This window comes from Hyperoodon ampullatus (genome assembly GCF_949752795.1).
Source record: "Hyperoodon ampullatus genome assembly, chromosome: 3".
Taxonomy (NCBI): Eukaryota; Metazoa; Chordata; class Mammalia; order Artiodactyla; family Ziphiidae; genus Hyperoodon; species Hyperoodon ampullatus.
Genome location: NC_136916.1, coordinates 101,715,104 through 101,734,881, shown reverse-complemented (window position 1 = coordinate 101,734,881; position 19,778 = coordinate 101,715,104). Strand labels below are relative to the sequence as shown.

Here is a 19,778-nt window from a genome sequence, read left to right as displayed (position 1 = left end):
TGGAGAAAATATAAGAAATGTTGAACAAGCACCTAGAAAAACTAAAGAGCAAACAAACAATGATGAACAGCACAATAAATGAAATTAAAAATTCTCTAGAAGGAATCAATAGCAGAGTAACAGGCAGAAGAAAGGATAAGTGACATGGAAGATAAAATAATGGAATTAACTACCACAGAGCAGAATAAAGAAGAAAGAATGAAAAGAATTGAGGACAGTCTCAGAGACCTCTGGGACAACATTAAACATACCAACATTCGAATTATATGCATCCCAGAAGAAGACAAAAAGAAAGGGCCTGAGAAAATATTTGAAGAGATTATAGTTGAAAATTTCCCTAACATGGGAAAGGGAATAGTCAGTCAAGTTGAGGAAGCACAGAGAGTCCCATACAGGATAAATCCCAGGAGAAACATGCCAAGACACATATTAATCAAACTATCAAAAACTAAACACAAAGAAAAAAATATTAAAAGCAGCAAGGGAAAAGCAACAAATAACATACAAGGGAATCCCCATAAAGGTTAACAGCTGAACTTTCAGCAGAAACTCTGCAAGCCAGAAGGGAGTGGCAGGACATATTTAAAGTGATGAAAGGGAAAAACCTACAACCAAGATTATTCTACCCAGAAAGGATCTCATTCAGATTCAATGGAGAAATTAAAACCTTTACAGACAAGCAAAAGCCAAGAGAATTCAGCACTGCCAAACCAGCCTTACAACAAACACTAAAGGAACTTCTCTAGGCAGGAAACACAAGAGAAGGAAAAGACCTACAAAAACAAACCCAAAACAATTAAGAAAATGGTAATAGGAACATACATATAAATAATTACCTTAAATGTAAATGGATTAAATGCTCCAACCAAAAGACACAGACTGGCTGAATGAATACAAAAACAAGACCTGTATATATGCTGTCTACAAGAGACCCACTTCAGACCTAGGGACACATACAGACTGAAAGTGAGGGGGTGGAAAAAGATATTCCATGCAAATGGAAATCAAAAGAAAGCTGGAGTAGCAATTCTCATATCAGAAAATACAGACTTTAAAGACTATTACAAGAGACAAAGAAAGACACTACATAATGATCAAGGGATCAATCCAAGAAGATAACAATTGTAAATATTTATGCACCCAACATAGGAGCTCCTCAATACATAAGGCAAATGCTAACAACCATTAAAGGGGAAATCAACAGTAACACAATAAAAGTAGGGGACTTTAACACCCCACTTTCACCAGTGCACAGATCATCCAAAATGAAAATAAATAAGGAAACACAACGTTTAAAGGACACATTAAACAAGACTGACTTAACTGATATTTAGGACATTCCATCCAAAAACAACAGAATACACTTTCTTCTCAAGTGTTTATGGAACATTCTCCAGGATAGACCATATCTTGAGTCACAAATCAAGCCTTGGTAAATTTAAGAAAATTGAAATCATATCAAGTATCTTTTCCGACCACAATGCTATGAGACCAGATATCAATTACAGGAAAAAAACTGTAAAAACTACAAACACACAGAGGCTAAACAATACACTACTAAATAACCAAGAGATCACTGAAGAAAACAAAGTGGAAATAAAAAAATACCTAGAAACAAATGACAATGAAAACACAATGACCCAAAACCTATGGGACGCAGCAAAAGCAGTTTTAAGAGGGAAGTTTATAGCAATACAATTCCTACCTCAAGAAACAAGAAACATCTCAAATAAACAACCTAACCTTACACCTAAAGCAATTAGAGAAAGAACAAAACCCCCCCAAAGTCAGCAGAATGAAAGAAATCATAAAGATGAGATCAGAAGTAAATGAAAAAGAAATGAAGGAAACAATAGCAAAGATCAGTAAAACTAAAAGCTGGTTCTTTGGGAAGATAAAAAAAAAAAGATAAACCATTAGACAGACTCATCAAGAAAAAAAGGGAGAAGACTCAAATCAACAGAATTAGAAATGAAAAAGGAGAAGTAACAACTGATACTGCAGAAATACAAAGGATCATGAGAGATTACTACAAGCCACTATATGCCAGTAAAATGGACAACCTGGAAGAAATGGACAAATTCTTAGAAAAGCACAACCTTCCGAGACCGAACCAGGAAGAAACAGAAAATATAAACAGACCAATCACAAGCACTGAAATTGAAACTGTGATTAAAAATCTTCCAACAAACAAAAGCCCAGGACCAGATGGTTTCACAAGCAAATTCTATCAAACATTTAGAGAAGAGCTAACACCTATCCTTCTCAAACTCTTCCAAAATATAGCAGAGGGAGGAACACTCCAAAAGTCATTCTATGAGGCCACCATCACCCTGATACCAAAGATTTCACAAAAAAAGAAAACTACAGGCCAGTATCATTGATGAACATAGATGCAAAAGTCCTCAACAAAATACTAGCAAACAGAATCCAACAGCACAGTAAAAGGATCATACATCATGATCAAGTGGGGTTTACCCCAGGAAGGCAAGGATTCTTCAATATACACAAATCAATCAATGTGTTACACCATGTTAACAAACTGAAGGATAAAAACCATATGATAATCTCAGTAGATGCAGAAAAGGCTTTTGACAAAATTCAACAGGCATTTATGATAAAAACTCTCCAGAAAGGAGGCAGAGAGGGAACCTACCTCAACATAATAAAGTCCATATATGACAAACCCACAGCCAACATAATTCTCAATGGTGAAAAACTGAAACCATTTCCTCTAAGATCAGGACCAAGACAAGGTTGCCCACTCTCACCACTATTATTCAACATAATTTTGGAAGTTTTAGCCATAGCAATCAGAGAAGAAAAAGAAATAAAAGGAATCCAAATCGGAAAAGAAGTAAAACTGTCACTGTTTGCAGATGACATGATACTACACATAGAGAATCCTAAAGATGCTACCAGAAAACTACTAGAGCTAATCAATGAATTTGGTACAGTAGCAGGATACAAAATTAATGCACAGAAATCTCTTGCATTCTTACACACTAATGATGAAAAATCTGAAAGAGAAATTAAGGAAACACTCCCATTACCACTGCAACAAAAAGAATAAAATACCTAGGAATAAACCAACCTAAGGAGACAAGACCTCTTTGCAGAAAACTGTAAGACACTGATGAAAGAAATTAAAGATGATACAAACAGATGGAGAGATATACCATGTTCTTGGGTTGGAAGAATCAACATTGTGAAAATGACTATACTACTCAAAGCAATCTACAGATTCAATGCAATCCCTATCAAACTACCAATGGCATTTTTCACAGAACTAGAAAAAAAATTTTCACAATTTGTATGGAAACACAAAAGACCCCGCATAGCCAAAGCAACCTTGAGAAAGAAAAACAGAGCTGGATGAATCAGGCTCCCTGACTTCAGACTACACTACAAAGCTACAGCAATCAAGACAGTTTGGTAGTGGCACAAAAACAGAAATATAGATCAATGGAACAGGATCGAAAGCTCAGAGATAAACTCACACAGGTATGGTCCCCTTATCTTTGATAAAGGAGGCAAGAATATACAGTGGAGAAAAGACAACCTCTTGAATAGTGGTGGTGAGAAAACTGGACAGCTACATGTGAAAGCATGAAATTAGAACAATTCCTAATACCATACACAAAAATAAACTCAAAATGAAATAAAGACCTAAATGTAAGGCCAGACACTATAAAACTCTGAGAGGAAAACATAGGCAGAACACTCTATGACATAAATCATAGCAAGACCCTTTTGACCCACCTCCTAGAGAAATGGAAATAAAAACAAAAATAAACAAATTGGACCTAATGAAACTTAAAAGCTTTTGCACAGCAAAGGAAACCATAAGCAAGACGAAAAGACAACCCTCAGAATAGGAGAAAATATTTGCAAATGAAGCAACTGACAAAGGAGTAATCTCCAAACTTTACAAGCAGCTCATGCAGCTCAATATCAAAAAAACAAACAACGCAATGCAAAAATAGGCAGAAGATCTAAATAGACATTTCTCCCAAGAAGATACACAGATTACCAACAAACACATGAAAGGATGCTCAACATCACTAATCATTAGAGAAATGCAAATCAAAACCACAATGAGGTATCATCTCACACTGGTGAGAATGGCCATCATCAAAAAATCTGCAAACAATAAATGCTGGAGAGGGTGTGGAGAAAAGGGAACCCTCTTGCACTGTTGGTGGGAATGCAAATTGATACAGCCACTATGGAGAACAGTATGGAGGTTCCCTAAAAAACTAAAAATAGATCTGGCATATGACGTAGCAATCCCACTACTGGGCATATATCCTGAGAAAATCATAACTCAAAAAGAGACGAGTACCACAGTGTTCACTGCTATTTACAATAGCCAGGACATGGAAGCAACCTAAGTGTCCATCGACAGATGAATGGATAAAGAAGATGTGCCAGATATATATAATGGAATATTACTCAGCCATAAAAAGAAACGAAATTGAGTTATTTGTCATGAGGGGGATGGATCCAGAGTCTGTCATACAGAGTGAAGTCAGAAAGAGAAAAACAAATACCATATGCTAACACACACACACACATATATATATATGCAATCTAAAAAAAAAAAAAAAAAAGAAAAATGGTTCTAATGAACCTAGGGGCAGGACAGAAATAAAGATGCAGATGTAGAGAATGGACTTGGGGAGGGGGAAGGGTAAGCTGGGATGAAGTGAAAGAGTAGCACTGACATATATACACTACCAAATATAAAACAGATAGCTAGTGGGAAGCAGCTGCATAGCACATGGAGATCAGCTCGGTGCTCTGTGACCACCCAGAGGGGTGAGATAGCGAGGGTGGGAGGGAGACACAAGAGGGAGGGCATATGGGGATATATGTATACATTTAGCTGATTCACTTTGTTATACAGCAGAAACTAACACAACACTGTAAAGCAATTATACTTCTATAAAGAGGTTAAAAAAAAAAACTGTTGCGAGATCTTTTTAATACAAGAACTCAAAATAAATACAACATAATAAGTTAACACTCTTTTAGCTCTTTTGATGTCTATAATCTATTTAGTCAAAAGTAATGTTCAATAGTCAAAGGCTGTATTTATTATATACAGCTGTTAATTATGCCTATTGACTGAAATTATGCTTTAAAAATGAATTTAAATATAAATGAAATGAGCTATCATAAAGCAACTTTAAAGGAAAAACCCAAAATACTAACAGCAGAAGAAATGTGACTTCTAAAGTTTTAGTCACCTTACAATATGTAATATTAAGCATAAAGTCCAGCTAAACTGGCAATAAGTTCCTGAAGTAATATTTACAACCCCAAAGCTTATATTATCATTAATCTCCAACTGCATTTCATTAAATGAATCCAGTTAATTGGTGTCTAAAATATATGCAAATTAAATGTGTAGATGAAATGTGAACAGGAATTGTGTAACGTTGTACAGTTTGGGTTTGGCAACATTAAAAATTACTTCAATAAATAGAGAGCAAATGGATATATGCAATTTAAACAAGAGGAAAAGATAACTCTCTTCACTGAAATAACTGTATGAGGAAAAAAATGGCATAAACATGCAGAACTGGAGCAGAGAGAAATCCTGAACAGACTTTGGGTTCAATTAGTATAGCCTAAGTAGGTTACACTAGAACCCTTCAGAATTCAGTTGGAGTATTCATTGCTCTCTTTTCCTGTCCTTTATTAAAGAAAAAGAGGAGAAGGTTAAAAATTCTTTGTATACTGTTTCAAAACTAATCCCCATTTGCTCACCTGCTGAAATCTTTCTCCGTCTCCAGCTCTTCTTCTCCATGACCTAGACGCAGGAGGTGACGCTCGTCAATGTCTAAAGCCATGATTTTCTCAAACAACTGGTTCAGGGCCTGGAGAATAAAAAAAAAAAGAATGATGGAGAATTTTATAGAATCAGTAGGCTGCTTTAAAAGTAACAAAAACTAACAATCAGAAGGATAGAAAGGAATGAGCATTGCTCAGTCAGATAAGAATCAAAGTAAAAACACAGAAGGAAACATCTTATATTACGGCCATTTATAATTTAAACAAAACAGTATTTTTATTGATTTCTGATATTGCTACATACGTATACTTGGTCAAATTAGTAACTGGAAATCATAAAAACCATCTGTCCATTACATCTCTGATAATTTATGAAAAGAGAAGGCTTTGGCTCAGTATGTATTTCTCTCAAGTAGCAAAAATTAGTAAAATAATTAACAATCACATTAAGTTTCATTTTATTTAACAGAATTTCCACGAGTTGCAGAAAACTGAAAAGTTTTTGTGGTTGAAGAAGTCCTCTTAGGAGATGTGGGGGTAGAATACTTCAAACGGATCACAGAGAGGAAAGGTAAAGTGCAACATTCAAATCTTAGACTGAAAGTCTAAATTAGCTCTCTATACAATAAGCAGCAGAGCACTCATCGCAAACTGTTCTGATGAAAGCCATTTCCCTATGAAATGTTCGCATTTGGGGCTCCCTGAAATCCTAGTATTTACTACCGGAACATCTGCAGTTATAAGGTTTTGCAGAAAGTCAAAAGTTTCATTGCATGGAAAGATATGCTAATAAAATGACATTTAAAAATTAGCCCCCACTCAAATATTTCTGCCAATTTACCACTAGTTTAACCCCGCCCAGGAGGTCAACATCCAGTCTTGTAAACATCCAGGCTACATAAGGTATACAGATATCCTTTGCTATCAAAATTCTAGCAATTAGAGCTCAGAAACTGATGAGATAAACATAAATCTTCAGGAAAAAATTCACGCTATCTAAACTCTTGATATTTTCCATCTAAAACTTGAGATGCAATAGATCAGACCACATGGCATTACTCACTGTCCAAACCTTTCCTATCCAAACTCACGAACCACATAGATTTAGGGGACAAAAAAATACTAGCACATTGCAATCTCAGAAAAAACTGCAAGATTTCATCATGAATTAAAGTGATGTTGGAGAACTGCTTGAATTAAAGATGGGAACCAAGATCTGGTAAACAAAACATTTGTGAAAAATCAACAACTTGCATTTAAGAGGATGGTCTGATTATCAAAGGAGCAAAGAAATCTTTGGCTATTTTTGCAAAATAACCTTCTCTATAATTGTGCTACACAAGACAGTCATAAGTAGAGGATACTATAGAAAGTCATTATCAAGTTATGACAAAATTTACTAAAAAATATTATGTATGGGCTTCCCTGGTGGCGCAGTGGTTGAGAATCTGCCTGCTAATGCAGGGGACACGGGTTTGAGTTCTGGTCTGGGAAGATCCCACATGCCGCGGACCAACTAAGCCCGTGAGCCACAGCTACTGAGCCTGCGTGTCTGGAGACTGTGCTCCGCAACAAGAGAGGCAGCGACAGTGAGAGGCCCATGCACCGCGATGAAGAGTGGCCCTCCGCTCGCCGCAACTAGAGAAAGCCCTCGCACAGAAACGAAGACCCAACACAGCCAAAAATAAATAAATAAATAAATAAAATATTATGTTAAAACACACTGAATAATTCCTTATTCATTCTAAGAATCTGCAAATAGGTAACATTATTACAGACTGAATTTTATTAAATAGAAGAAAAAAGTCTTTACACAGTTTGTTTCTTTTTTTTTCTTTTTTTTTTTTTTGCGGTATGTGGGCCTCTCACCGTTGCGGCCTCTCCCGTTGCGGAGCACAGGCTCCGGACGCGCAGGCTCAGTGGCCATGGCTCATGGGCCCAGCCGCCCCGCGGCATGCGGGATCCTCCCGGACCGGGGCACGAACCCACGTCCCCTGCATCGGCAGGCGGACTCCCAACCACTGCGCCACCAGGGAAGCCCCACAGTTTGTTTCTTTTAGCAAGATAAAGTCTTAACCCTCTCTTGCACACAATTTTAGTACACCAGGCCAGTTACTTATAAACTTTAAAGAAATGAAAACATAAGTGAATGAATTGGGTAGTATTAATTTTAAAATCCTGAGATTAAGTTGATGAATAACCGTAAATAACATTTAGCATTCTAAAAACTCAGTGTTTCTTTGTAGACCAACTTTTTTAAAGAACTGGTCAACTGAAATCACTATTGTTAATATGTATTCAGAGAAAACAAGCACCTTTGGAGATTCACACTACCATGTGAGTTTCGTAACATGTTTCAGAATGTTCTAAGAGCTAGCTCCCTGTCACATTTTACATTAGAGTTAATGTCACTTGTTCTTTTTCATTTCTATGGTAGTGACAGCTTCAGAATAATTACCTCAGCACACATACAGATGTAAAGACCATTTTTCATCCATTATTTACAAGAAAGGAGTTTGTTTTGCTTGTTGAGCTATTTATAAATGCCTTATGTATTGGACCTGAAACCTAAAATTGTCCTTCCATGTAATATACATATTCATATACATATTTTATAAGGATTTAAATTTCAATCCAGTATTAATATGATCTGGATTTCGTCTTTTAGGAATACCCATTCTACTAGTAGAAAAATACTACTAGTAAGGGGTAATGCTTTTGATCTCAAAGTAAAAGGTCTAGCTTAGCATGGATGATGGGAGAAAAAGGCAATTACCACATATCCAAATATTCTTCTCAGCTTTTCCACATTTGGACTGCCTCTATTCGAAATAAAAGATTGTTTTTATATTTTTCTCAATATGGTCTAGTCATGACCAGTGATAATCCAAGATTAACTCAATAACAAACACTATGCTCATCAGCCTTTCCTGGTACTCTGTGAGCCCATAATCAGGTAATCATATAAGCAGAAATCTCCATTGTGCTTTCATGCGTCTCCCGCTCCATACACGCATGTCCACTTCATACATGCATGTGTGCACGTGCATGCATGCACGCGCGCATACACACTCTCTCTCTTACCTGATTGGAATGAGTAACAATGAGAGTCCTCTGCTCTGGGAAATTGTGGTAGATGTTGGATATGATTTGGACTGCCACATCTGTTTTTCCTGTACCTGGTGGGCCCACAACCTAAAAAGCAGATGAACACATAGCAAACTACTAAGTTATCACATTGTTAGAAAATGGAGATTTTAAAACTGAAAGATAAAATAAATTTAAAAATTTGCTGGGTAAGTTCAATGCAGAATGGACAAGACAGAGTTAGTGGACTTGAAGACAAATCAATAGAAATCACCCAACCTGAACAAGCAGAAAAAAAAGATTAAAAAAATAATACACACAGCCTTGTGAATCTATGAGGCAATATTAAAAGGTATAACATATCTTTCAAATCCTAGAAAGAAGGGGAAAAGCATGCAGTGTAGAAAAAGTATTTAAAGAAATAATGGCTGAAAATTTCCCAAATCTGGCAAAAGACATAAATCACAGACTTAAGAAGCTCATTTAACCATAAACAGAATAATCCCAAAGAAATCTAAGGCCAGACACATAATAATTAAATGGTTGGAATCTAAAGACAGAGAAAAAAAATCTTAATAGTAACCAGAGAAAAACGATATATTACATAAGCAAAAAGATGTTTCAAATGACTGTGGACTTCTCATCAGAACCATGGAAGCCAAAAGGAAGTGGAATAACATTTTTAAAGTGCTGAAAGGAGAAAACTATCAATGCAATATTCTTTATCCAGTGAAAATATCTTTAAAGAATGAAGATGAATTAGAGACATTCTCATATGAAGGAAAATAAAGGTAATTCATTGCTAGCTGATCTGCTCTTAAAACTGGTAAAAGGGGGCTTCCCTGGTGGCGCAGTGGTTGAGAGTCCGCCTGCCGATGCAGGGGACACAGGTTCGTGCCCCGGTCCGGGAGGATCCCACATGCCGCGGAGCAGCTGGGCCTGTGAGCCATGGCCGCTGAGCCTGCGCATCCAGAGCTGTGCTCCGCAATGGGAGAGGCCACAACAGTGAGAGGCCCACATACCACAAAAACAAACAAACAAACAAACAAACAAAAACTGGTAAAAGAAATCCTTCAGACAAAGGAAATGATGGCAGAGGATACTTGAGATATCAGGAATAAAGGACAAATGGTAAATATAACATACTATTCTCCTCTGGAGTTCTTTAAAATATGTTTGATGTCTGCAAGAAAAAATTCTAATATTGCCTGATGGTATTTTCAGTGTATTTACAGGTAAAACATATGATAACTACAACATAAAAGGGGAAGGTAAAGGGACCTATACAGAAGCAAGGATCCTCCAATCAATTTAAGAGACAGAATACTGATTCTAAGTAGGCTGTGAAAAGGTGAGTATGTATATTGTAATTCTCTAGAGCAGCCATTAAGAAAAACCTATACAAGAGATATAATAAAAGAACAAAATAGATAAATATAAATGAAACACTAAAAACTATCCAAATAACTCAGAAGAAGGCAGGAAAAGGGAAACAGGACACACAAAAAATGGAACAAACATAAAACAAATAATAAAATGGTAGGCCTAAACCCGAACACATTAATAAGTACATTAAATGTAAATGGACTGAACACACCAATTAAAAGCAGAGACTTGTCAGAATGGAGAAAAAAACCACGCACCAACTATATGCTGTCTACAAGGAACTCACTTCAAATATAATAGGTAGGTTACAAGTAAACTGATGGGAAAAGATATATCATGTAAACACTAATCAAAAGAAAGCTGTGGTGGCTATATTAATATCAAAGTAGACTTTAGAGTAAAGAAAATTACCAGTGATGAAGACAGACATTATACATGACAAAAGTGTCAATTCACCAAGAAGACACAACAACCCTGAAAATGTATGTACATATCCATAAAGCTTTAAAATACATGAAGCAAAAATGGAAAGAACTGAAAGGAGAAACAAATTCACAATTATAGTTGGAGACTTCAATACTCCTCTCTCAGTCAGCAACAGCAATAGTATGTGGAATACCAGCAGGGATAGAGAAGTACGGAATAACAGCATCAACCAAATGGATCTCATTGACATAAACAGGACACTCCACCCAAGACAACAGAACACACATTCTTTTCAAGTGCACACAGAATATTCACCAATAAATCATATCCTGGGCCATAAAACAAACCTTAATAAATTTTAAAAAATTGAAATCATAGAAAGTATGTTCTCTGACCATAATGGACTTAGACCAGAAATCAGTAAAAACCTTCAAATGCTTGGAAATTAAACACATTTCTAAATCATTGTCAACAGACTTTTTCTGTACAGGGCCAGCAAGTAAACATTTTACTCTTTGTGGCCCATACAGTCTCTGCTGCAAGTATTTAGACTCTGCTGTGGTGGCACAAAAATGGCTATAGGCAATACATAAATGAATGGCCACAGCGAGGTTCTAACAAAACTTTATTTATGAACATTGAAATGAGTAGCATCCATACACATAAGATGCCACAATTTCTTATAAACACTTAATTCAGTTGGGTTTTTGGGCTTAAAACAGAATACATGCTGAAAATCTGACACTTCTAGTCTGAATCCATTTAAGAACTTGTAGAACAGTAACTCTCTTACCATAGTTAGCCCAGGCTGCATTCCAGCACGGATGGCCTCTATCTGCGTATGAGTGAACTGAATTGTATTCCTTCAAATAAGAGTTAAGAAGTTCATTAAAAATAAACATGGATGACGTTAGTAAGAATTTAGACAACAATGACCAGAGGTCTGAACATTTGCTCTATATTTGCCCCTTGTTTCCCAATTTCTTCCTCCTCCCAATCCAGCCCTTTCTGTGGGTATGTGTGCAGTAAAAAGTACATAAAATAAGATATACCCTCTTAACAAATTTTAAATGTATAGTACAATGTTGTTAACTATAAGCACAATGTTGCATAGCACATCTCAAGAACTTTACATCCTACATGACTGACCCAATCTCTTCTGAATGACTCTCTTTACCTCCACCCCTCCACAGACCAATTAAAACTGAATGAATTTTGTGGAAAGAAAAGACTACAGTTATTTTTCAATATGTTTAGCCCAGCCCAGATCTTAACAGGAGTGTCAAAATTCTAGTTCCAAATCTAACACCAAATACAATGCCACTTTATTAGTCATGGCACACAAGCACAAGGGTAGCTGCTAAATGCAACACACGGTCATGAAGTAAGAACCTTGTGCTCACATTAAAGTAGACTGTTAATATTTATTTCTCAGAGTACCTGAAAATGTTTCTTTTTGAAATATTACTACAGAATGGCCAAAAATATTACTACAAATGGCCAAAACTAACAGAAGAGAAGTAAACAGGGTCCAGAAACAGAAGTTTCTAAATAATTTTTAAAATCAGAAAAGTTTTTAAATATTACTAATCCACTTGAAATAGCAAACTATTATTCATTATTACAATTAGCAGAAATAGTGAAGTTACCGTTTGGGCTGGTTGTAAGGATAAGGACCTCTATTAGGAATAACATGAGGTTCAACAATTAAGGTTTTTGCCTCTTCAGTGTCTTCATCTTCCTTCTCTGCATCTTTCCTTTTCTTCCCCTTTCCATTTCTTACTGGAAAAGTTATCCTACAAGACCAAAACCTTGTTCATTTTTACAATTAACAACAATTTACCAATCACCTATCTTGTGCATGACATTGTACAGAGGATAATCAGATGAGTAAGAAACACTTATAGTTTAAAGGAACTTACTATCTGCATATAAATTTTGAAAAAAGTATATTTAAAAGCATTAAAATGCAGTTAAGGGGGCCTCCCTGGTGGCGCAGTGGTTGAGAGTCCGCCTGCCGATGCAGGGGATACGGGTTCGTGCCCCGGTCCGGGAGGATCCCATATGCCGCAGAGCGGCTGGGCCCGTGAGCCATGGCCGCTGAGCCTGCGCGTCCGGAGCCTGTGCTCTGCAACGGGAGAGGCCACAACAGTGAGAGGCCCTCATACCGCAAAAAAAACAAACAAAAAAAACAAACAAACAAAAAAATGCAGTTAAGGGTGTTTAGATTAAGAAAAAAGTCATCTGATTAAAGGAGAATCAAAGAAGAAACATTTATTTATATATTTGTTTTTTTAGGGGAAATAAATATTTTTTTAATTGGGATAATATTCACATAATATAAAATTTACCATTTTAAAGGTTCAATTCGATGGGTTTTATACAATGTTGTATAGTCATCACTACTCTCTAATGCCAGAATATTTTAATCAGTCCAAAGGAAAACCCAGGCAATTAAGTAGTCACTCTGTATTCCAACCTAAACCCAGCCTCTGGCAATCAGTCTGTCTTTATATTGTCCTATTCTGGACATTTCATGTAAATGGAATCATACAATATTTGTTTTCTTCTGTCTGGCTTCTTTCACTTAGCATGTTTACAAAAGAAAATTTATATGCTTACGGCACATGCACCGTAAAGTGCCTTACACAGTCCTTCATTTAATCAGAAAAGGCTTTATGGGAAAGGTGGCATCTAAAATGAATTTCAAAAGATATTCCAGGAAGAAAGAAGTAGCCAGTTCTGCTGAAGCGTAGGATACAATAGAGAAAATAAGGCTAGAGAGAAAGGCTGGAGCCTTGTTCTGACACCTTTGGAATATCAAGCCTTTAAGGCAGAAGTTCTTAGCCTGGGGTCAGGGATACCTCAGGAGGCAACTTCCCATAGGTACCTGAGGAAGTCGATGAATACCCTAAAATTAAACTAAAAAATTAATTCTCTCTCTGTACTTTTACCAGTCTTTGTTCACATTCTGAAAAAACAGACAATACCAAAAAAAAAAAAAAAAAAGCTAAGAACCAAAGAAGCTAAATGGTCAGCTCTTATTCTGATAAGCAACAGGAAAAATCAAAGTTTTAGTTAGACAATGGAATGATTCTAGCAGTAAGGCATGTAATGGGTTTAAGCAAGGAGACAGAGGGAGCAAAGACATTGCCATTATAAAGACTGAAGTGTTGGGCTTCCCTGGTGGCGCAGTGGTTTAGAGTCCGCCTGCCGATGCAGGGGACACGGGTTCGTGCCCCGGTCCAGGAGGATGCCACATGCCGCGGAGCAGCTGGGCCTGTGAGTCATGGCTGCTGAGCCTGTGCGTCTGGAGCCTGTGCTCCACAACGGGAGAGGCCACAACAGTGAGAGGCTCGCATACCGCAAAAAAAAAACAAAAAAAACAAAAGGACTGAAGTGTTGAGGGTTTAGAGAGGTAGCAGTCAGGACTAACATTTGCAAAAAACTGTATCTTTAAGGCAGAAACTGTAAGACACAGCAGGAGTTATGGAATAGAAAGATTACAAAACACTGCTGAGATTTCAAGATGATTTTGCCATTAACAAGATGAGGAAAGTACAGAGGAAGACTAGGTTTGGGAGTTATAAAGCATACATGCTTTTAATATGCAGAATTATTATATTTATATATAACAGTTAATTAAAAACATACTAATTTGCAGCTAAGAAAGTAATTAAGTCCTCTGCTACCACCAAGGTATACTTAGTGCTTCGCCACTAATCCATATGATGGAATTCATGAAGCAATCAGCACTTCAGGTACTTTGTTCTTTTTCTACTCAAATTAAACCAAAGCTCCTTTAACTTTGAGTATAACTATATTATGAATATTTAAAATTTGTAAAAGCAATCAGGGTTAAAAGAAAAAAAGAATTTTTTTCCTAAAACAAAAGAAAGTTCAAAATCACATGGCTATGTGTATTAATTAGCACATATTTCTTCAGTCAAATGCTACAGCTACATTTATATAGTACTCTTCAGACAAAAAGCATTTACTGAACCCTTGTAAGACATGAGGCTACTTTTACTGTGGTCTTAAAATAGCTACTATACAAAGAATTAGAAATAGAGTCAAATAAAATAAATTTATCCCAGTGATTATATGGTGAGGGTAAAGACTACCCAAACATAATCCAGATACAATACTCAAAACTTACTTTAGCTACAGTCCTGATGGCCTAACTCAGACCGACTACAGAAAGCTTAAAAGGAGTATATCCAGTTTTGACTTTACCTGAAAGGGGGTATCTGTAGAGCTGGGTCATCCACAGTTACTTTAACATTATGACCAGGAAAGCTGGTTTTTAAATGCTCAATGGAGAAAAATGTATCATTGAAATCAAGGGTGGCGATCTGATTGGGCATTTTGGAATAATGTGCACTACTTGGATCCCCATAACCTAAAATGATGTCATGCAGCCAGTCAGGTACCACACAATCAGTATTCATCAGGTTCCGAATAGTCTCCAGCACAGCCTGTCAGTAAGAGGACAAAAACGGATTTTGTGAAGAAGACATCTCAAACATTTGCACTTCAATGGAATGCCGAGCTGGCTGTACTAACCAGAATTCCTGAGTGTTTCAGGGCAAGAAGCTATTTTCTGCTGACAGGTGCTTGGCTAGACTGAATCAACAGCTATATTTTCAGCTGATACCATGCACTGAGTTAAAGAAAAGACCAAACTCAGCAAGAACAGTTTATCCATTAGTAGTTCATTTAGACAGAATGTCATAGATGAGTTTACCACTTGACTTCTGTTGAGTAGGATGAAAATCTGATCAGGTCTACACATTATAGACCTGATGTGGTCTATAATTATAGACCATTATAGAACAAACCCTTAAAAAATGCTTCCTCTTAGAAATTACTGGAGTTTTCTCCTCTTTATAGCCCATAGTTCCTCAATGCTAAGACCACATACAACCAGAGGCACATTAATGTATGCCTTGATTGTGAAACACACCACGATTTAGAAATACTAAAGTTAACATTGTTAGAAAAAAGAAATAAAAAATAAAGTGAACAATGATAAAAATGAAATGTCAAAATTTCAGAATGAAAGAATTAGAACTACAATGAAAGGTCATTATAGCAGTTAATATATACATTGCCAAGAGTAGTTGCTAAAAGCTAAGGCAAATTCTTAAGCTTTCCAATAATTATTTCAACAAAGTGATCTATGCCACCTATGGAAATCAGAAGGCTAGGCTATTAATTTCAAAGAATAAAATAACCAAACCAGACATTTTTATATCATAAATGCTACACATCTAACAAGATAATAAAATAACAGGAGAGTGTATGTTAATCACACTTATTTTGCCTTATTTTATTTTCTTGCACTTACCTCTACCTAAAATTCTCTTACTCATAAGAGAACTGGTTACTTGTTTATCATTTGTCTAATCCCCATCAGAATACAATTTCCAATGAGGGCAGGGATCTAGAACAGCTTAAATATGGGATAGGTAAATGGACAGATGGACAGATAAATGAGTTTGTTCACATAATGGAGCCCCCAGATGAGGGCTCTACTCCCTAAGGTCATTACGATTCTAGGAGGGAGATAAAATATGTCTTTCACAATGATACAAAGCAGCAGAAAGTGGCAAACAGTAAAGAATATTACAAAATACAATAGGAAAACAGTTCAAAGTGGGTGAGAAATGGATGTAGTGGAGCCTTTTGACATTAGGAAAGGTCTCAAGCAGGACAGTGGCATTTCAATTTAGTTCAAGTAAAAGATTTGTGGAAAAGCTTATTTCACCATTAATGGATAGTCACAGAAATGTTTTGAGAAGCAGAGTGAAATGATCAGGAGAAGCGAATGTAAAACAGGTGACTGACTATGGGACAATAAGAGCAGAGACAGAGGGGGCTATTTAATGCAACCACTTAGGCAAGAGGTAGAGTATCCAGGCTAAGACAGGATACTGAAAGAGAGAAGGAAATAGATGAGGGATGTTGCCCAGCTATATAGTGAAACACCAAAGATACCAAAAGAGTGTTCCTCCTTTTCCCAACATAGGCAAGTTAATCATTCCCTCTCTTCCTTGAATCAGAAACTGAATGCCTCTTTTGAACTTCCATGCATCCTTCTTATGACTTCTCAACTTTCACAGTAGTTACCCGTTTATATTTCTAACTTCTCTTATTAGTAGTCTAAGCTCCCTAAAGGTATAAGCTGTGTCTTACTCATCTTTATTAGCTCCATATAACTTATCACAATACTAGACACACAACAGACATTAAATAAAATGGTGAAAGAAATGAATATAAGGAACTATTTTTCTTTTAGTAAACTAACTGAAATTCACTCATTACTGAGCAATAAAACAGAGACAGACCAAACAGAGGCCCCGCCTGCATAAGTTTGCGTTCTAATGCTAGAGAAATAACAAATATAAAGTCCTTCTAAAGTCAGATAACTAACAAATATATAATCATCAGGTATAATAAAAGCTGTGAGGAAAAATAAAGATAATTGGATAAGGAACGATGAGAAAGGGAAATGCTACTTTAGATAAGGTTGTCAGAGAGGACTTCTCTTAGGAGGTGACATTTAAACAGAGCTGCCCACGTAAAGTGAAAGGAAAAACCATGTAGATACCTGGGAGAAGACTGTCTAGGTAAGTGGAAATACCATGTACAGAAGCCTGCATTATTAAAGAGGAGCAAAAGGGTCAGTGTGACTGGCATGGAGTGAATAAGGAAAAAGTGTTAGAAAATGGTGTTGGAGAGGCAGCCAGAGGACAGATAACAATGGGACTTTTGGATTACGGTAACAACTTTCTACTGTGATGGGAGACCACTAAAGAGTGTGAACAGGGGTACCAAGGTATAATTCACATTCAATCACTATGTGGAGAATAATATAAGGGGAGGAGCAGTCAAGAAGAGAAGCAGGCATGTGAGAGATGAAGGTGTCTTGCACATGGCATCAGTGGAGGTGGTGAGGTAATTAGACTGACTGATGGATTGGATGTGGAGTGTGAGATAGAAAATAAGTTCCTTTGTATATGAGATTTTCTTTTTTTAAAAACGGTAATAAAGTGATAATGTATAAGAAGCACTGTTTTGGGGGAGAGAGAAAAGAAAGGCCTTTGTGCAAAAGCTTGTGTTATGAAATGCTAGAACTGCTCGATGTTTAAGTTTTATAATACAGTTTCAAATAATACTTTCAAATTCTTCCTTACTAAAATTCCTTTTCTCTCCATAAAGTTATTATAAAGGTAAAACTCTCTAGCCCCCAAACTTCCCTTTTCCCACTAATGAGTAAAGTATAAATACAGAATATCACAGAGTAATTTAGAACCCTGAGGTTCCACATCTGTACTCTTAAAGTAATTTGAAAATACACCTACATTTGATTTAAAAAAGAAGTCTCAGTAAACAAACAAGCAGTTTTCTTCATCTCAGACTGAAGCATAAACTGAGTATCTAATATACAAAAAGTAAGAAGGGAGGCTGATTTTTAAAATAACACCTGGATTAATTTATATTTTAAATTTCCAAACTCATCAAAAGACAAAGTAAGATTTAGCAAATAAATTTACTTGAGTTTTTATATTTAATCTATATGTTAAGAATTTAAGAGATTTGTTTAGAATCTAAACAAACGCAGTGATCGTTATTTTAACAAATCTTTTTTAACCTAGGATCTACATATTTATGTCTTAAAAGTTATTCAAATTATGAAATACTACTTTTAGTTTATAGCCCTCAAATTACCTTAAAGTTATTTTCCTTCGGTTTTCTCCTCATTATTATATTGAAAGTTTCATACACGTCTTCTGCTCCATTTTGTATCGTATTGGTCATATCTTGTTGATACTGGTTTGGATCCAAAAACACTCTAAATGTCCTTGATTCTCCTCTAAGATTGGGTCTGGGTTCAGGTCCTAGACATTTTTTAGAAGTTTGTTAAATGAAATATATACTTTTCAAATATCATAGTAAGTTAGCAGAACTCCTTTTCTAGAAATGATGAGTAAAGTGTCCAGATTTGACTCCAGCAATTCCTCCAACTAGAATGCCTTCCACTCATCCATTTTGAGTTCCAAGCTGAAAATATTTTCTCCTTTCTCTAAACTGTCACTCTTTCTTCCCAGAACAGTCATGTGATGTTTATGGTGCAATGCCATGAATTGCAATTATTTGTGTATGCCCTCAACTAGGATAGGATCCTTAGAGGTCAAAGAACTTTACTTGTGTCAGTTACTCATAGCTCCTCCTATCACCTTACATATAGTAGGTACTCGGCTGATTACTCTTTTTGTCCTTCCATATTCCATGTAACATCACTAGTATAACAGGAAATTTCATATACTAGTGGCTGAAAGCTCAGAGGCTTTTTCTTGCCCCTTTGTCCTCTCCCCTTTCTTTTTGCCTTAGACCTCCAACTCTGGTCCCAGGACGTGGCCTTATGTTTATTCTACCTGTCCTCCATTCTCTTCTCCTATTTTCTTTTATTCTAGTGATAAGAGTAGCCTAATTTTCAGCCCCTTAGCAATAATTCGATCTTGAAATCACAGGTAGTAGAAGCTGATTCAAGTTCTGAGAGAAGTTTCATAAACAAATTGTAAAATAAGCACTGGACATAGATGCAGTTATAATTTAATAGTAAGTATTATCAAAAATGTCAGGACAACAAAAGAAAGAATTTCAAAAAACAATCAGTTAAGTCTAAGAAATCAAACTGCATTTCTAAATAGGGTAATGCTGGCATCTTGGGCAGGACAGTCCCTTCTAGAAGACTGTTCTGCTAAGATACTCAACATCCTGGACCCCCATCCATCAAACACCAAGAGCTCACCATCCCCTTCCTCTACCCCAGTCATATGACATACCACCATGTATTTTGAAACACAGGGTAGTGCTGTTTCCATTTGAGAACCACTGCTCTCATGAATCAAATCAGTAAAACTTAAAAAGGAAAAATGAGAAAAATATATCACTGAACAACTGTAAGAGGTGTTTAGAGGTTTTTAAAAGCAATATTGTAAAGTATCATGTAAGGAAGAATTTTAAATATTGGCAATTCCAAAAGATCCTGTCCAATATCTAAAACAGAAGTT

The 19,778-nt window shown here is 36.3% G+C and overlaps 1 protein-coding gene across 1 annotated transcript in view; it reads right to left on the bottom strand.

The window, feature by feature from the left end:
- AQR (aquarius intron-binding spliceosomal factor) overlaps positions 1–19,778 on the bottom strand; it is a gene marked incomplete at its 5' end in the record, with an annotated part of 104,275 nt that overhangs the window by 33,798 nt on the left and 50,699 nt on the right. The window contains 6 exons of the mRNA XM_079700477.1: positions 5,776–5,885; positions 8,884–8,994; positions 11,492–11,561; positions 12,348–12,494; positions 14,935–15,176; positions 18,433–18,602. Coding sequence (XP_079556603.1) covers positions 5,776–5,885; positions 8,884–8,994; positions 11,492–11,561; positions 12,348–12,494; positions 14,935–15,176; positions 18,433–18,602 — 850 coding nt within the window. The remainder of the gene's footprint in view (positions 1–5,775; positions 5,886–8,883; positions 8,995–11,491; positions 11,562–12,347; positions 12,495–14,934; positions 15,177–18,432; positions 18,603–19,778) is intronic.